The sequence below is a fragment of the Merops nubicus genome, unplaced genomic scaffold (assembly GCF_000691845.1).
Source record: "Merops nubicus isolate BGI_N331 unplaced genomic scaffold, ASM69184v1 scaffold21104, whole genome shotgun sequence".
NCBI classification, from domain to species: domain Eukaryota; kingdom Metazoa; phylum Chordata; class Aves; order Coraciiformes; family Meropidae; genus Merops; species Merops nubicus.
The window spans coordinates 2,105-18,901 of NW_008605149.1; the positions used below are offsets into that span (position 1 = coordinate 2,105).

At 49.0% G+C, this 16,797-nt stretch overlaps 2 protein-coding genes across 2 annotated transcripts; both read left to right on the forward strand.

The window, feature by feature from the left end:
- Window positions 1-696: 696 nt before the first annotated feature.
- On the forward strand, window positions 697-5,501 carry LOC103771934 (keratin, type I cytoskeletal 13-like). The gene is made up of 8 exons (XM_008939254.1): window positions 697-1,281; window positions 2,258-2,340; window positions 2,866-3,022; window positions 3,213-3,374; window positions 3,788-3,913; window positions 4,033-4,259; window positions 4,579-4,724; window positions 5,476-5,501. Exons 1-8 carry the CDS (start codon window positions 697-699, stop codon window positions 5,499-5,501), a joined length of 1,512 nt encoding a protein of 503 aa, XP_008937502.1.
- Window positions 5,502-10,533: 5,032 nt separating this feature from the next.
- On the forward strand, window positions 10,534-15,516 carry LOC103771935 (keratin, type I cytoskeletal 19-like). Its single transcript, XM_008939255.1, has 8 exons — window positions 10,534-11,070; window positions 11,952-12,034; window positions 12,546-12,702; window positions 13,128-13,289; window positions 13,747-13,883; window positions 14,040-14,264; window positions 14,772-14,902; window positions 15,465-15,516. Exons 1-8 carry the CDS (start codon window positions 10,582-10,584, stop codon window positions 15,488-15,490), a joined length of 1,410 nt encoding a protein of 469 aa, XP_008937503.1. The 5' UTR covers window positions 10,534-10,581; the 3' UTR covers window positions 15,491-15,516.
- Window positions 15,517-16,797: the final 1,281 nt, after the last annotated feature.

Sequence of the window (16,797 nt, forward strand, 5' to 3'; positions counted from 1 at the left end):
GTTTGCATGACCAGCGAAATACACACCACAGATGGGGAACTAATCCCACCAGGAATCACCTTGGTGATTTCAGAAACCTCACAGCAGAGCGTGTCTGTCCCTGTGCCTGTGTGTCCCCGTGACAGGTGACAGACATCTACCCACCACACCTCTGGTCTCTTCACTGCTACGGTCACTATTATTCACACTTTTCAGAAGTGAGAATTCATATTAATTTCTCATTTTTGTTTTACATACTTTACCATAGCATGTGATATAAAAAGTTTATTGGACTAAGAATTAAATAAATACAAATTAATAAAAGATAAAAGGCACTTTGATGTTATAAATACCAATGTTTCTTCTTTGTACATAATCGAGACCAACTTTTTTTCTTGACTTGTTGTAAAGTTTGCATCATACAAAAAGCCGATGACTCACAAAACATTATTTTACTTTTTGGAATAAGCTGCTGACATGTAAAGTATCTTCCTTGTGAACTGGGATTTCTAGAGGGAAACTGCCTATGGGCTATTTATTCTTGGCATAAACAGCAAGACTAGCCAGCCCCGTGGGAAGAAGAAACACTCTGCAGGTGACACCCCCTTTGGAAGGTATAAATAGAGATCTGCGGCAGCAGCCACCCTGCAGTCTGATTCAGTATCAAGCTGTGCATCTTGCTTTGGGCTTGGGGTTGGATCTGCAGCTGGCCTCAAAATGAGTTGTAGTGTGAAGCAGACAACTGGCTCTCTCAGGGGCAGGACCAGCGGGGGCAGCTGCGTGATTGGTGGCGGTGGTGGTGGTGGAGGAGCCCGGGTCTCCTCAGTCTCCTCTGGAAGATACACGACTTGCGGGATAGGTGGTAGCCGAGGGTTTTCTGGTAGAAGCTACTGTGGTGGTGTGAATTACGGAGGAGGGCTGAGCACTGGCAGTGTGGTTGGTGGCAACTATGGAGGTGGCTTAGGAGCCGCTGTGCTCGGCGGCTGTTCGGGCATTGGGTTCAGCGGTGGCAGCGCGCGCTTTGGCGGTGGCATCGGAGGTGGCATTGGTATGGGTCTTGGTGGAGGGGTAGTTGGAGGTGGGTTTGCTGGTGATGGCATTCTTCTTTCTGGTGACGAAAAGGTCACCATGCAGAACCTTAATGACCGCCTGGCTTCTTACCTGGACAAGGTGAGGTGCCTGGAACAAGAAAATGCTGATCTGGAGTGCAGGATCAGGGAGTGGTATGCCAAGCAGGGCCCTTTTTGTGAGCCCCGGGACTACAGCTGCTATTATAAAGAAATAGAAGATCTTCAAAATCAGGTAACATAATTTCTAAGCTGCTTGCTCCCTTATAAGCTTCTCCCACGGTGTTGGTTCACAGCCTAGTGCAGATATCAGGAGTAATATTTCATTGCTGTAAAATGCTTTTTCTAAACAACCATTAAGACAATTGCCTGTAGAAAGCCCTAGAGCTGAAAGGTAAAAACCTTGAGTGTTTGGGCTGTTTCCATTGCTTTTATTCATCAGCTGTATTTGCAGGGGGAAACGTTATCTTCATGGAATACATCTGGGTTGGCTCAGTAGTAGTTCTGAATTACATTTGTGCCAAGGTGTTTAAATAGATATATGCCAAGAAAGCAACTGGAAGAGAAATAAATAGTGGATCACATTAATTTGCCTGAACTTATATTATTCTGTTGTTAGTCTTGCAAAATCTCAGTTAAACATAATTTCCTTTTTTTTACAAGCTTACTCTTTCATACAGAATTGGGAAGTGTAGCACATCTAATTAAAAGAAGAACAAAGAGAACGTTGCCTTAGCACATTCCGAGTATGCAATTTAAAATTAAAAACCTTTGCAAAGTGTGTTTGGCAAAAATTCTAGAATGTCAAGGCACAAAGAAGAATGAAGTGAAAAGAATGCAGGAAACAGGCAGGATGAGACAGACATAATTAAGTCTGGAAACAAAGTTTTTAAGTCTCTTATCCATGAAAGTAAGATTTAGATTTAAAAGGTGAGGTGAATTGTAGCAGGTGCTGGACAATAGTAATTGTACCCCCTGACTGCATCTGAACCATGTGTTTTATAACTTTAATGGCTTCACCATCTGTCAGTGAACACCCACCCCAGGACAGCTGCAGTCCTCAACTCCCCCATGGCTGCTACCCAGTATTAAAAAAGAGAGAGAAAGAGAGAGGGGGAGACAGGGGTTAGGTCTGGTGGCACCAGTCCATGGGTACACCGGAGCCTGAGGGCACAGGGAAAAGACTTCAGGGGTAAATATTCTTTTTCCAGATTGTCTGTGCGACCATAGACAACAACAAGATCATCCTGAACATCGATAACAGCAGGATGACGGCTGACGACTTCCGAGTGAAGTGAGTGCCCCTCGGCTGTCCCCTCACTGCACCCCCTCACGGGGCTGGGCAGGAGCTCTCAGCCAGGCCCTGGAGATCCTCTGGTCAGGACAGCCTGGAGGCTACACAGAAAAGCTCTTTCATCCATTGCCTCTAGAGCTGCCTTAATTAGTGTCAGTGCCCGGGTGGAAAGTTTGGGAGAACACACTGGTTTTGAGTGGAGATGGGTTTCCAGAAAGGGACCTGCAGACGGGGAGCAGTGGGGGTTCACCAGAGCTGCCATTCTGGCACATGGTGTCTTTCAAAGGGGAAGTGTTGTTTATTCCTGTCGGAGCCCAGAGATGTGGTGAGTGACAGCTCTGCCCTGGTGCAAAAGCTCCAGAGAAGGCAGAGTCAGGGCAGCTTTGATGGAGCCAGCCTCCTGCTGCTTTTGGAGTTCCTTAGGCTAGTCAGGAAAACGCTGTCAGAGAGATGGACGGTCAAAGGAAGAAAAGAACAAAGGGTGGTGCCAGACACTGCCTACTCCTTGCTCTCTCTGGCTCACAGGTACGAGACGGAGCTGGCCCTGCGCCAGAGCGTGGAGGCCGACATCAACGGCCTGCGCCAGGTCCTGGACCAGCTGACGCTCTGCAGGTCGGACCTGGAGGCCCAGCTGGAGTCGCTGCGGGGGGGGGCCTGGTGCCTGAAGAAGAACCACGAGGAGGTAGGGTCCTGCCCCTCTCCTCTCTGTGGTCCCCAGCCCTGGGGTGCTGGCTGTGGGGGCAGGTGCTTGATGGAGACAGTACATGGGAACGAGGAGCTGTGAATGTCTGGCAGAAGGGGAGAAGGAGAATTTGGGTCTCTCCCTTTTTTCCTTTTTTAAAAAAATGACACGATCTGGGTGGTGTTTCCAGGAAATGAGTTGTCTGAGGAAACAATCGACTGGAGATGTGAGTGTGGAGGTCAATGCCTGCCCGGGCCCAGACCTCAGGAAGATCCTGGAGGAGATGAGGTGCCAGTATGAGACGCTGATCGAACGCAATCGCAAAGAAGTTGAGGATTGGTATGAGTGCAAGGTGAGTAACCTCACACAGCTCTGACTTTCCCTGGCCAACACTCAGGCAGTGGTTCCACAGTCATTTATTACACGTTAAAATCACACAACATCTTGTAACCGCATTTAGTGTTGGCTGAAATGGCCCAAGTGACACAGGGGATACTGCTGTGCTGTGTCCTTCTCCTGGGGTGATGGGGTGGGAGGCAGGAACCCTCTACAAAGCAGTAAGCAGTGGGAAGGACTGCACAGCAGCACTGGTGGAAGAGCAAGAGGGATGACAAGCAGGGTTTACACTCTGTTAGGATGAGAGAGTCCACTCAAGCCTTTCCCATTTCATTTTTTTTGCCAGCTCTTCTGTTCTTTCCTTAATACTTCATCTGACTTACATTAAACATTCCCTGAAATCCTTTCTTCTCGACTGGTGCTTTTCAGATTGAGGAGGTGAATCGGGAGGTTATTACAAGCGGTCAGGAGGTGGAGACGTGCAACAACCAGGTCACTGAACTGAGACGCCAACTGCAAGCCCTGGAAATCGACCTCCAGGCTCAGCTCAGCCAGGTGGGTGCTGAGCTGCTGCAGAGCTCGGCTGCCTCCCAGTCACGCTTCGGTGTAAGAGCTCGTAGCTAGCAGAGTGTTTCTCATGCTGTATTTGTATTGTGCCGTGTGTCACTCTGCAGAGGGACAACCTGGAATCCTCGCTGGCTGAGACAGAGTGTCGCTACAACAACCACCTGGCTGAGCTCCAGAGCCAGATCACGTGCGTGGAGCAGCAACTGGCTGATCTGCGAGCAGAAATGGAATGTCAGAACCAAGAGTACAAGATCCTGCTGGATGTCAAATGCCGCCTGGAGCAGGAGATCCACACGTACCGCTGCCTGCTGGAGGGTGGGCAGCAGGACCTCATGTAAGTGGGCTTGAGATGCACCAAAGGACACAACAAAGTGCCCGTGTCCTGAGTATTTCAACATAACGGCAAAGTGAAGGACGGAGGAGGCCCCGTCCAGCTCCTTCACCAGCAGTGACCTATCCAGGCTGCCTGGTAGCCAATGGTGGCAATCTGCTCCCCTACCCCCTGCCAGCCATTGCCACAAGGTCACTGCAATATTCTGCCAATTTTCTGCCCAAAAAGGAAAACAGATTGAGAGCAGCGTGGACATGAAAAACTGCAGTTCTAGTTCACCCATCATTTCCTTCACTAAAATGTTCTTTTTCTGTCCCCTTAGTCAGCAAGGAGGAATTGGCCAGTCTGCGGGTCTAGGAGGAGGAGTTGCAAGAGCAAGTGGAATAGGAGGAGGAGGAATCATTAGAACAAGCCACACTTACACTTCGTCTTCCCAGATGCCGTCCTGTGCAGCTGCGGAGATACAAGGTAAGAACTGCAGCACTCCACAACATTTCCACAGTCCTCTATTCTAATGCAACAAGGACAGGCCACCACAAAGATCTTTCCCATGTAGGTTATAGGTGCTATTTGGAAGCTTTATTGTGAAGCTACTGGGAAATATGTGATAGGAGGCCACAGAGGGGTGGGTACAAGAAGAGCTTCCAGGACCTTCTGGGACTCTGCTAGGAAGCATGAAAACTCCAAAAAGGGAGGAGGGGAAAGAGGTACAGAAGGAGGAGAAGAGCAAGAGGCAAGCCACAAAGAACATGGAGAAAGGACAGACATGAAATCTGGGAAAAAGGAAAGAGCAGGAGAAAGTAGAAATCAGGGGAAAAAAACCCAGACAGGGATCATGGGAATACTGGCAGAAAACTACTAGTGCCATTTCAAGGGGAAAATTCCAGCCAAACTGAAAAATCAAGAAAGAAATATGGGGACAGCTGGTCCAGGAGAATGAGTGTGAGCAGGGCACGGTTCTGGCAGGGACAGACGTCCCCTCACGCAGGCTGCTGCTGGTGCAGTGTCTGCAGCTTCCACCATCGGGCGCTGTGCTGGGCCTGGCAGGAATCCCTCTGCCTGGCCGCGGGCAGCACTCGACCTTCCCAGGAAGGGACAGTATTGACCTGAAACCCTGACTGAACCGGCCTGTGAAATGACCACATGTAGAGAATGACAGGGTGGGAAAGAATCTGGTTTTTTGCTCTAAACAAAGTAGTGTCTCCTTTGATCTCACCAGTGCCTTGCAGAAGGATTTGTGATTAAGCAGAGAATGAGAATACCCAAGGAGAGACGCCTGCAGCAGAGCCGTGGATGAAGAGCCAGGGAGTTCCCTGCGTGCCCCGGCGAGGCGCGAGGAGCTCCTGGGAGCTGCTCAGCAGTGCCAGCGGCGCCAGCGGGCGGGCACAGCGCCCCAGCCTCCCGCTTTGCTTTGCTACTTGCCTCTTCCAGTCTGTATCGCTGCGGTGCCCAGCCACCACGACTGCTGCTGCAGTTAGCCAGTAGTGTGATCACTAATGTACCTGCTGGGGGAAAGATTTCTCTAATAAAACTTTGCTTCTGCCCGATGCAATCAAAAAACCTGTGTCTGGAAACTGAGTTCCTTTAGAAAACCAGGTGCTGCTCCGTGCACAAGGGCCACCTAAACTGCTCAGCACCATACTCCACTGGGAACAAAGCTGCTTTGCCAGGGGGAGTCAGGGAAGGGCCTCGCTGACCTTGCAGGTCTGGTCCAGCTCTGCCCTGTAGTGCTCATTGCCCGTTCCTGCACCCTGTCCTCCAGGACCTACAGGAGGAGCCAGTTCAGGCAGTGCCCGTGTGCTTCCCAGAGCACCGTGCTAAAACACAATTTTAGAAAAATTGTGAAAGTCAGTGATGGAACATCTGGAGACAGATTGCCTCAGACCCAGCCTAGTGCTGACACATCTGGGTTGTGCCCTCTCATACTTCATCATCCAGCCTGGGCACTGTGATTAGGTTGAAGAAAAAATCTTGATCTCCACAACTGATTCCATTTCTGCTGATATGGTTTATATCCCAACCTACTCCTTCATTCCACAAGAATCTTCCCATTGAGCTAAGGATGAGAAGCAAAAGGTTTATTCCTTATCTATTTTCACACAGTGACTGAGTCAGTTACTGGTCATCCTTCTGTTTCAAATAGTTTCAACCTGAACACCAGGAACTGATGAAAGATCATCTTTACGTTAAACACGCCTTCTTTGGAGAACTGGGGAGGGCAGGATGGGAGTGGGAAAAGTGCAGCTCAGCAGAGAATACAATGGTGAAGAAAGCCAGCTAGGGCCTCTGGATGCACAGAGCCACTGTGGCTAAACCTCACTGGCACGGCAAAGACCAAAGACCCATCCCCCCTTCAGGCCCCCGCAGCACCCGCGTGGCTGCTGTGGGCTGCAGCCCTGGGAACCAGCCATGGGGAGATTCTGGAGCCTTTCTGGGTTTGGAGCGTATTCAGCTAAAAGCCACTATGAGCTGGAGGGTGTTTTGAGGACTAAGTTATCTGTTGGTGCCAGAAAACCAAGCAGTGGCAGCCTGCAGCTTCCCAGCTACACCAGCAGCACTGGACACGCTGCTGTTCCTTCTGGTACACAGCAATGTGGCTGTTCCAGAGTCATATTCACTTGTGATGATCTGGCAAAGCAAAACTCCTGCCTACTCCTTTTCTGGCAAAAGCTGGAGGTCATGGAACAGCCAGCCTCAGGGGGAGAGGCAAAAGGGTACAAAGACAAAAAAAGCTTTCAGGTCCTTACAGGCAGTACATCATGGCACACTTTTCTAGCTTCAATTCTTTTACACACACACCAATTTCTCTGTTGCTACAGAAATAGACTGAAGGCAACCCGAAACCTTCCAGGGAAGAAGCCCAGTCACTGGCATATCAAGGAGCAGGTGAAAGGTGCCCTTATTCTCTTGTAAAAGACCACAGAGAGGAAGATGTCTCAGTGGTAATTCTTTTTTTTCAATCTAGCAGACACTAAACTCAGTAGTGTCCAAGGGCTGCAGCACAATAAGAACACAGCAGTGGAACAACTGCAATAATAACTCAGCAGAGTAGCCATGTGTAGAAGGTTTTCAACCAAGACTCTAAATCAAGTCTTCTTTAAAGATCAGTTCCAGCCTGACAGAAAGTCCCAGATGATGCAGAAATCTCTCAACAGATGTGTAAAGGCCAGTGCTTCACAAGAGATCAAAAGACACCTATCATGTATCTTATATGCTGTAATGGCAAACTCCCACTGCCTGGACTCCTCTGTGCACAGCTCAGTTGTCCTCAGTGCTCTGGCTGAGCAGTCAGAAAGCAAATCTTTCCCTTTTCCTCTCCCATTGTCTTCTCCTGCCTCGTTCAGTGCAAAGCCAGGCAGTGAGATAACACACTGCTGCCCTTTCTGGCCTCGATCCTTCCCCACTTACCAGTCCTCACACTCTCATTTCTAAAACTATAAAGATACTGTACTGATGTTCTCCCAGTTTTCAGTCTTCTGGAAACTCCCATCTACTCCCCCTACAGAAGAGCTTGCTGCTTTCCCCTGGCACCCCAGCTGATGCCCACCAGTCTCCTCTTTCAAACTGCTGCTGACATCTAGCTGCTCCATCTGATTCCCCCTGCTCACATCAAAGACCTTCCCACCCTCCCCACCGTGTCCAGCAGTGCAGAGCACACACTTTCACAAAGGAGCTGTCCTAAATTCCTGAGAGGTGAAAGAGATGTAATGACACGGCCAGAAGGACTCAGACAATCCAGACTTTATGAATATGCCTCTGGAAAGCCCCTGGGGATGTACAGACTCAGCTCCTAAGACACTGTGATGTTGTTTGTGGACTTACAAGTTGGGATGCATCTGGAACGCATGAGAAGGTAGCTTGTAATAAACAGCTCCCCAGCAGAAAACACCCTGGAAACAACCCGGGTATTAAGGAGCTTCAAATTACGGAGCTGCACACCTTGGTCTGGAAACTACATTTCCATGAGATTTCCATATTTCTTTGTGCTAATGAGACAGACCCAGGAAGCTTATGAGTTCAAATAACCGAAGGAAAACAGGAGGGAAAGCTTAATTTAGTTTTTAAAGGTCTTCAGAACAATTATTAATGTTGTATCAGCTTAACTAGTGCACTCATTTCCTGAAGACAAAAAGGAAGAATAGCAAGAGAGCAAGTGTGTGCTGTGTGAGGATCCTGGTGGAGGTGCCTGCCGAGGGCCCGCACAGGAGGTGGGTCTGAGGGACAAAGCTCCATGTCCCCGGGGACCAGGCCAGCCCAGAGGGGCAGAGCTCTCCGCAGCAACCGCCGCACCAGGCATGGAGACATCCTCCACTCCCGGGGGACTAAGTCAGCCCGAGTTTCTGCCTGCGTTGCTCTGATGTGCTGGGGTGATAACCGTGGAGCTGAGGGAGGTACGTGTGCTCACGCCGAAAAGGTGCTTGCTGCAGACAGCTGTTGGGAAACTCCTGGAGACTCACGCGGGGCAGGCGAAGCTTCAAGCCATGCAGCATTACATCAGTTTCGGTTCATTCTTACCACCACACCCCGACTCCAATTATGTTCTCCAGTCCTAGTAATGAAATCCAGGTATTCCTCCCCATACACAGTAACTTTATTGGAGTTTTTACCTATTCTGAGCTTGGCTCCCTTGTACCTCAGGGACTGAATGGAGCACGGCTTGGGAGGCAGGGCAGGTGACAGGCACTGCGGGCTGATTCAGGAGACCTGGGCTCAGCTGCAGACTCCGCCAGAGGCGTGCTCTTTGTCTTTGAGTAAATCACTTTGAGCAATTCTCTCCCCACCTCTGTCTCCAGACTACTGGAGATATCACTGGAATGCTGCTGGCTCTCATTGTACCAGATAAGTAACTTCTAAGGATTCAGAGATAAGGGGAGGTATCTTTTTAGAAGAAATAAAAAGAATAAGAGCAACAAAACGATGGACAAATCCACAAACACTGGGGTACTTCAGCCCCTCTCTAAGTGCGATTATTTACTTGCCACAGTTATAGCTAGTCCAATGCACAATCCTGACCAGGGGTGAGGATTTGAGCAGGAGTTTGAGCTCCCTCTTCCCTGGTGAAGCAGGTTTGGAGAATTTCCTGGTGGAGGGTTAGTCTGAGAAAGCTGTGGGACGCTCTTCCGCAATGGCCATCAGAAACAGGCTCACCTAGAGAGGCCATCACTCTTGAGTCTTAGCAAAACACCTAATGAAAATTGCCTGAATTTTGCTGTCAGAAGAGTGAAAGGATCATTACCTTTTAATCTCTCAGCCCAGCTAAGATTTGGAAACAGTAATGATAGAGAAGAACCTCTAGTTTGTACTTAATCCATCTTCTCCAAGGCGGTGTAGAGCTGCATTAGGCAACGGCAGCTCTGCCAGCTGTATCAGCAGTTCTGGCTTTCTGCCTCCTAGGACAGCAGTCCCAAACCTCTTGGCAGAATGCAGCACATCTTGACACAGAAATTGCCCATGGGATGTTTCCACTCACATTGGCTGTTCCCAGACACCCACCCCTCCTCAGCAACAGTCACTACCCACAACGATGAAAACTGCAGCGATATTTTCACTGAACGACACAAAATATGGAAAGTACTTTTACCTTCCTTTATGCTCCCCACTAAAGAAACCAATCCCTTGTGAATTACTGGAGAGAGCCACGATCACGTACGGAGAACCTTTCATCCAGGTCCATTGTGACATCACTCCACGGTCTCACTTGTCCCGTAGCAGTGTTCTGGAGTTGTCATTTTGCCCATGCAGAGATTTAAAGGTTAATCTCTGTGTCTCTGATCTTTCCACAAAGTTCTTACATCATTCCTCATACATCATTCCAGAGTCAAACTTCGTATTTATTCTTTCTTTTTCATCTTAGATATTCTAAGATCAGCACCTTCCATGAAAACTGCTTATTCAACTCAAAATAAAATGAAAATAAATTAATGAGAGATAAAGAGCTCTTTGATGCAATAACCTTTAATGATTTCTTCCTGGTATATAATTTAGGACAGTGTTTTTCCTGGCTTAATGTTGTAAAGTTTGCATCATAAACAAAAAGCTGATGATTCATAAAACATTATTGCTAATGTATTTTTGAAATTAGCAAGAGACATGTAAAGTATCTTCCTTGTCTACCAGGATTCTTGAAAGGAAACTTCCCTTTGAGAAATTATTCTTGGCACCAATGGCTAGAGTAGCCAGCCTTATGGGAAGAAGCACCAGTGGTGACACCCACTGTGGAAGGTATAAATAGGGTTTCCCAGCAGCGGACAACTCGCAGTCTGATTTAATATCAAGCTGTGCATCTTGCTTTGGGCTTCTGCTTGCATTTCCAGCTGCTGTCGCCATGAGTTGCAACGTTAAGGAGACTATTACTGTGTCTAGCAAAGGCAGGAGCAGTGGTGGCAGCTGTATCATTGGTGGTGGTGGTGGAGCACGGATTTCTTCCTATGGGATAGGCAGTAGCAGAGGTTTTTCTGGAAGGAGCTACTGCGGTGGAGTGAATTATGGAGGGGGACTGAGTGTTGGTAGCTTGGCTGGTGGGAGCTATGGAGGTGGCAACTGCTATGGCAACGGCCTTGGTTTTGGCCTTGGAGGCGGTGTGGTGGTTGGTGGTCTTGCTGGCGACTGTTTGCTTTCATCCTGCGATGAGAAGGTCACCATGCAAAATCTCAACGACCGCCTGGCCTCCTACCTGGACAAGGTGAAGTGCTTGGAGAAGGAGAATGCTGAACTGGAGTGCAGGATCAGAGAGTGGTACGCCACACAGGGCATCTCCTGCGAGCCCCGGGACTACAGCTGCTATTACAAAGAAATCGAAGACCTGCAGAATCAGGTAATGACATTTTTCAGTCATCTCTACCCTGTTTAAAGCTTATTTTGGAATTTGTATTTAGAACCTACTGCAATTGTTAGAGGTCACTTTGGTGCTGCTCAATGCTTTCACAAGCATCAATTTTGGCCAGTTCCCCATGGACGTTGTTGAGTGTGGGTGCATATCAAAGGTACATGCTGGAAGGGACAGTGCTGGGACAAGGATTGTTAAAAGGAAAAGGCTGTTTTGTTCCATCCTGGTTTGACCATAGAGGTACAAACAGGACATTACCAAGTGTGCTCTGAGGAAATGTAGCAGGGTCAGCCCAAGGGGAAAAGCAAAGCAAAGAGAGCTACAGACAAGAGCAGAACCCACCTACCAAACGCTGTATCAGCCATGAAGCATTATAAAGTCTAGGTGAGGAAAGCTGAGTATTTGACTTTGATTGCCACAGTGACACAAACATGTCCACAATGAAAGCTCTGGCTGATCTTAAGGCTTAAAGAAACCTTCCAAATATTTTCACTGAAGATAAGCCTGAAGCCCAGCACATACCAGCCTGAATGTCAGTTGAGATTTAATGACTTATGGGAAGGTTCTTTAAGTTCACTTCTTTGTGAGCATCTTTGGAACTTGTGTTCAGATCCTGAAACTAGAATTCCCACCTCACAATTCTTTAACTCTCAAATTCTACATAATTGACCTCTTTCCTTTACTGACTGTGAGCTAAGGAGGCAACACTACCTCCTGCAGCTGCTCTGCTTAAGGAACAAGGCTACTTAAGTAAGAAGGTAACAGAGGAAGGAAATTGTGAAGAGTTACCTAGGTAACTCTGCAGATAGACCTATGGACTCTAACAGCAGAGAGAAGTGAGACAACTCTCATGGTCTGCTCTTTTCCAGATTGTCTGTGCAACCATTGATAACAACAAGATCATTCTGGACATTGATAACAGCAGGATGGCTGCTGATGACTTCCGTGTGAAGTGAGTGCCCCCGTCGCCTCCCCAGCTCCTTCGCGTCTTTGTGGCGTCTCAGTGCACTAATTACAGAGACTTCAGACACATCCCCCCACAACACCACGCTAGGGCAGGACGGGGTGATGAAAGGCATTTTGCCCTTGGTCACCAGTCCTCTCTTAATTAGTATTCTCGGGTAAGACATTTGGCAACAGTGTTTGTTGGCACGGGCCAGGACCAGCACTGAAGGGAGTGGTCCTTAGTGGTGGGGCTGGCACATTTCCACCACAGACCAGTGCAGACTGGGATCAGCAAAACAGAAACACAGCTGAGTAAGTGATATCAAACGGAGTGCTGAGGAGCAGGGAGAAAACAGGTGAGGAAGAGAAGCTTCCACAGAGCCACCAAGAAGCACAGTGCAGAAATCTAACGTGGGGCGCACGCAGCTTAGGCAGCGAGTTTGGAGCAGGAGATCTCTGCACAAACTGAGCATGGGAGGTGTGACCACTCTGGATTTCTGCTTTCTCACCCAACCCAGGTACGAGACGGAGCTGGCCCTGCGCCAGAGCGTGGAGGCCGACATCAACGGCCTGCGCCAGGTCCTGGACCAGCTGACGCTCTGCAGGTCGGACCTGGAGGCCCAGCTGGAGTCGCTGCGGGAGGAGCTCTGCTGCCTGAAGAAGAACCACGAGGAGGTAGGGTCCTGCCCTGCCCTGGGAGCACCACGGCCCTGACAGGAAACTGCCCACACGAATGTGCTCTAAGTTTAAACGTAAAGCACAACCACTTTCACACCACAGCCTTCCCATCAAGCCCATCTGAACTGTTGGGCGTTCAGACCCACCTGCCTCGTGGGAGGGGCAAGAGCTCTGGCAGAGACACTGCTGCTCCTGGGGCTGTGCTGGCACTGGGAGTCCCAGGGATGGGGGAAAGCTGCTGCTGACTCCAGTGGGTGAGAAAAGAAATTACCCAACAGATTTCTTGGGAAAAACACTTACACCTCATCTGCCAGTGCTCTTTAGAGCCCTAGCTGGGAGGTGACTCTCTGAGCCACCGAGCTCTCCTCTTCTATGTTGCCCCTCAAAAGCCAGTAGGTACCTGACCCGGACTGTATTTCCAGGAAATGAATTGCCTGAGAAAACAATCAACTGGAGATGTGAGTGTGGAGGTCAATGCCTGCCCGGGACCAGATCTCAGGCAGATCTTGGAGGATCTGAGATGCCAGTATGAGACGCTGATAGCGCGCAACCGCAAGGAAGTGGAGGATTGGTACGAGTGCAAGGTAAGAGCCACAGCCTGCTACAAAACAAACTGCTGCGCACACTTCAGGGCACAGGAGCGTGTCAGAAACCAGGCATGGAGACCAGGAGCAGTTCCTGCTCTGCAGTGAAGCCCAAGAGCAGCACTCATTCTGCCCTGTGTTCCACAGGAGACACAGGCCTGTCTGACCAGTTTGCTGTGTCCCACCTGGAGCGGCAGCGTTTGCCGCGAGGCCTCGTGGTGTGTTGTTGAAACTGAGATATTCCACACTGGGATTAAAGAGCTTAATAGCCACGAGGTTAATGTGATTTGTAAAACCAGCAGGCAGCGAAGCCGGCAGTTAACGCCCAGCTCACAGGGAACTTGTCTTGCCCACTTTTCTTTGTGCCAGCTGCTCACTGCACTGTGCACCTGTAAAAGCAAGTCCAGTTTACACAGATATTCTCTGAAGCTTTTTCTTCTTGACTGGTGCTTTTCAGATTGAGGAGGTGAATCGGGAGGTTATTACAAGCGGTCAGGAGGTGGAGACGTGCAACAACCAGGTCACTGAACTGAGACGCCAACTGCAAGCCCTGGAAATCGACCTCCAGGCTCAGCTCAGCCAGGTGGGTGCTGAGCTCACCCCCGATGGCTGTGGTGGGCTCACTGCTGGTTGCTTACTGTGAATGAGCACGGTGGTGGTGAACAGCTCTTTCATTTTTGGATTGGAAATTATGAACTCCAGGGTGGCACTTAAATGAATGTTGTTTCTTTGGTTGTTGTGTCTATAGAGAAATAATTTGGAATCCTCTCTGGCTGAGACTGAGTGCCAGTACAACACCCTCCTGGGTGACCTACAGAACCAGATCACGTGTGTGGAGCAGCAGTTGGCTGAAATTAGAGCGGAAATAGAGTGTCAGAACCAAGAGTACAAGACCTTACTGGACGTCAAGTGTCGCCTGGAGCAGGAGATTCAGACCTACCGGTGCTTGTTGGAAGGAGGACAGCAGGATCTTATGTATGTAGATCACTAAATCCACTAGAGAATAAATGAAACTATCAGGGTCTGTATCACAGTTTGGGAGCCCAACACAATCTTTAGTCCACCTTCATACTTTCTTTGAGCTGAAAAAACTGTCTCACAAGCAACTTTACTGTGATGAATGTTTAAATCTGAACTAAATGTCAGTCCTTGGGATCTCCAAAGCAGAGAAACCAAATCTGTTAATTGCCAGTTACACACTGTAACCACTAGTGCTATGTCAGCATTTGTAACAATCTCTTTCCTGTAGTAAGATGGGTGAGAACTGTCAAAACAAGCACTAATTGCAACGCTCTGCATTGCAGTTCCATGCCTAAGGGCAGCACAAACACAAAGCAACTCTGAAAGCGAAAAGAGAATGGCACATAAAATATCTGACCCCTACAAGAGACATAGTGAGAGACTTTGTGTCATGTTGTCAGCCAGCAGTGTGATGTAAAGTTCTAAAATTCTCTATTTCTCTCACTGAATTTATCCCACTAGACATGGAGGAGGAATCGGAGTAGGAACTGGTGTAGGAGGAGGAGTCATTAGGACAAGCCACACATACACTACGACTTCAACCTCCCATTGCCAGCCCCAGGTCACACCCTGCAAGACTGGAGACATCCAAGGTAAGAGACATGTTTTCACAAGAGGAAAACTGGCTTTTTTTGTTTGTTCCTTTGTAATAAGGCCTGGGGACAACACACTCCTGGAGGACATGTCACGAGTGTCATCTCAGAGTGATGCAGGCACGATCCGTTACAGCAGATCCAGCTGCAGTGCAAAATGGGCTGTGTCAGGGAGAAACAGGTTTAAAGAGAGCTCTGACTGAACATGGAGAAGCACATAGCAAATGAGAGACAAGAGGGAGCAGCAGAACTAAGAGGAGAAAGCAGGGAAGTGAGGCCTAAAGAAAAGATCTGGCAGTAAAAGTAAAGAAGATAGCCAAGCAAAGCTTAGCAAAAGAGTCTAGGAATGAAAACAAGCAAATCTGTAACTTTACAGGTGTAAATTTCCATTAAAACACAATTATTTAGGAAATTTCTGGGGTTTCCTGAGATGTCTGCCAACTGGTCTTGTTTAACAGAGTGTATTCTGGAAATATGGGCACTACAAGGACCAAAGTATTGTTATTTGAAGGATTTTATCTCTCTTCAAATCAAATAATGTTGCTACATTTTTTTTCTCTAGTGACCTGCAGGAGAATTTGTGATTAAGGAGGAATGGACTAGAAGATGAAACAGAGAAACCCACAGACAAAACCAGAACACTCGATGTTCACTGCATGCCTCTGTGCAGAGAAAGTAGAAGTAACTCAGCGACGCTTTGCCCTGTATCTAGAGGGGCCCACTGGGGGCCACCTTCTTCTCTGTCCTGCTCCTGCTGTTCTGTAATGCTGTAATCTCTAGAAGTTCCTTGAGTTAGTCAGGATCACTAATGTACCTGCTGGGGGAAAGATTTCTCTAATAAAACTTTGCTTCTGCCCGATGCAATCAAAAAACCTGTGTCTGGAAACTGAGTTCCTTTAGAAAACCAGGTGCTGCTCCGTGCACAAGGGCCACCTAAACTGCTCAGCACCATACTCCACTGGGAACAAAGCTGCTTTGCCAGGGGGAGTCAGGGAAGGGCCTCGCTGACCTTGCAGGTCTGGTCCAGCTCTGCCCTGTAGTGCTCATTGCCCGTTCCTGCACCCTGTCCTCCAGGACCTACAGGAGCAGCCAGTTCAGGCAGTGTCCCTGTGCTTCCCAGAGCACCGTGCTTAAACTCACTGCAGAACATCAAAGAGGAACTCAGTGGAGCTGGAGCTCATCAGTGAAAGGAGAACAGAGAGATGAGTGACAGAATTTCTATGAAAAAACACACTCAGGTTGGTGTCTATCCATAGTTACTGGCTCAGCAGCCACCCCTGGCGTCCAGCTCCAGCTGCTCTCCAGATGTGTCAGACATTACACTGTGAGATGGGCTGGCTGCTGTCAGTCACACACCTCTCAACCCATCTGCACGGCAGCCGCCTGGGGGAGGGACGTGTCCAGTCCTCTGGAGGAGGGACGTGTCCTCCGGCCTCTCCTGTCTCCTGGGCTGCCCTGAGGCAAGCAGCTCGGGGTGTCTGCCCCGCAGAACAAACCCCTCCCTGTCCGACATCCGCCTGCCGGGAGGGACCACGCAGCCCAGGAGCCCCTTCCCCTGGGTGACTGGAGGCTGGGAGCAGGTGCTGACATGACAACTTTCAAATTTTCTGAATCTCCTCTGCTCCTGAGCCAGCCAACGGGGCTGTTGAACATCTGTAGCTGTGCAGAGACACCAACAGGAGGGAAGAGCAGACGGACTGACAGCCCTTTCTACAGCCTCTATAACATGGCATGAACATTTCTCACACCTAAGCATATGTAAAATATTTTTGAGTCCCTTGCAGAGAAATTAAGAGATATTTGGAGCATAAAAGGAAGCACATGTCCCCAGACCCTACTCCTGAGCACCACACACACGGGGGAGCAGCGTTCCTGCCTCTGCTCACAGCCAGGCC

Bases quoted from the DNA above. Each gene is read 5' to 3' on its own strand.
- LOC103771934 (XM_008939254.1), top strand. From the start codon at position 697: ATGAGTTGTAGTGTGAAGCAGACAACTGGCTCTCTCAGGGGCAGGACC. The intron at 2,341-2,865 runs GTGAGTGCCCCT...TCTGGCTCACAG, and splicing joins GCTGACGACTTCCGAGTGAA to GTACGAGACGGAGCTGGCCC. The intron at 3,375-3,787 runs GTGAGTAACCTC...GGTGCTTTTCAG, and splicing joins AGGATTGGTATGAGTGCAAG to ATTGAGGAGGTGAATCGGGA.
- LOC103771935 (XM_008939255.1), top strand. From the start codon at position 10,582: ATGAGTTGCAACGTTAAGGAGACTATTACTGTGTCTAGCAAAGGCAGG. The intron at 12,703-13,127 runs GTAGGGTCCTGC...CTGTATTTCCAG, and splicing joins TGAAGAAGAACCACGAGGAG to GAAATGAATTGCCTGAGAAA. The intron at 13,290-13,746 runs GTAAGAGCCACA...GGTGCTTTTCAG, and splicing joins AGGATTGGTACGAGTGCAAG to ATTGAGGAGGTGAATCGGGA.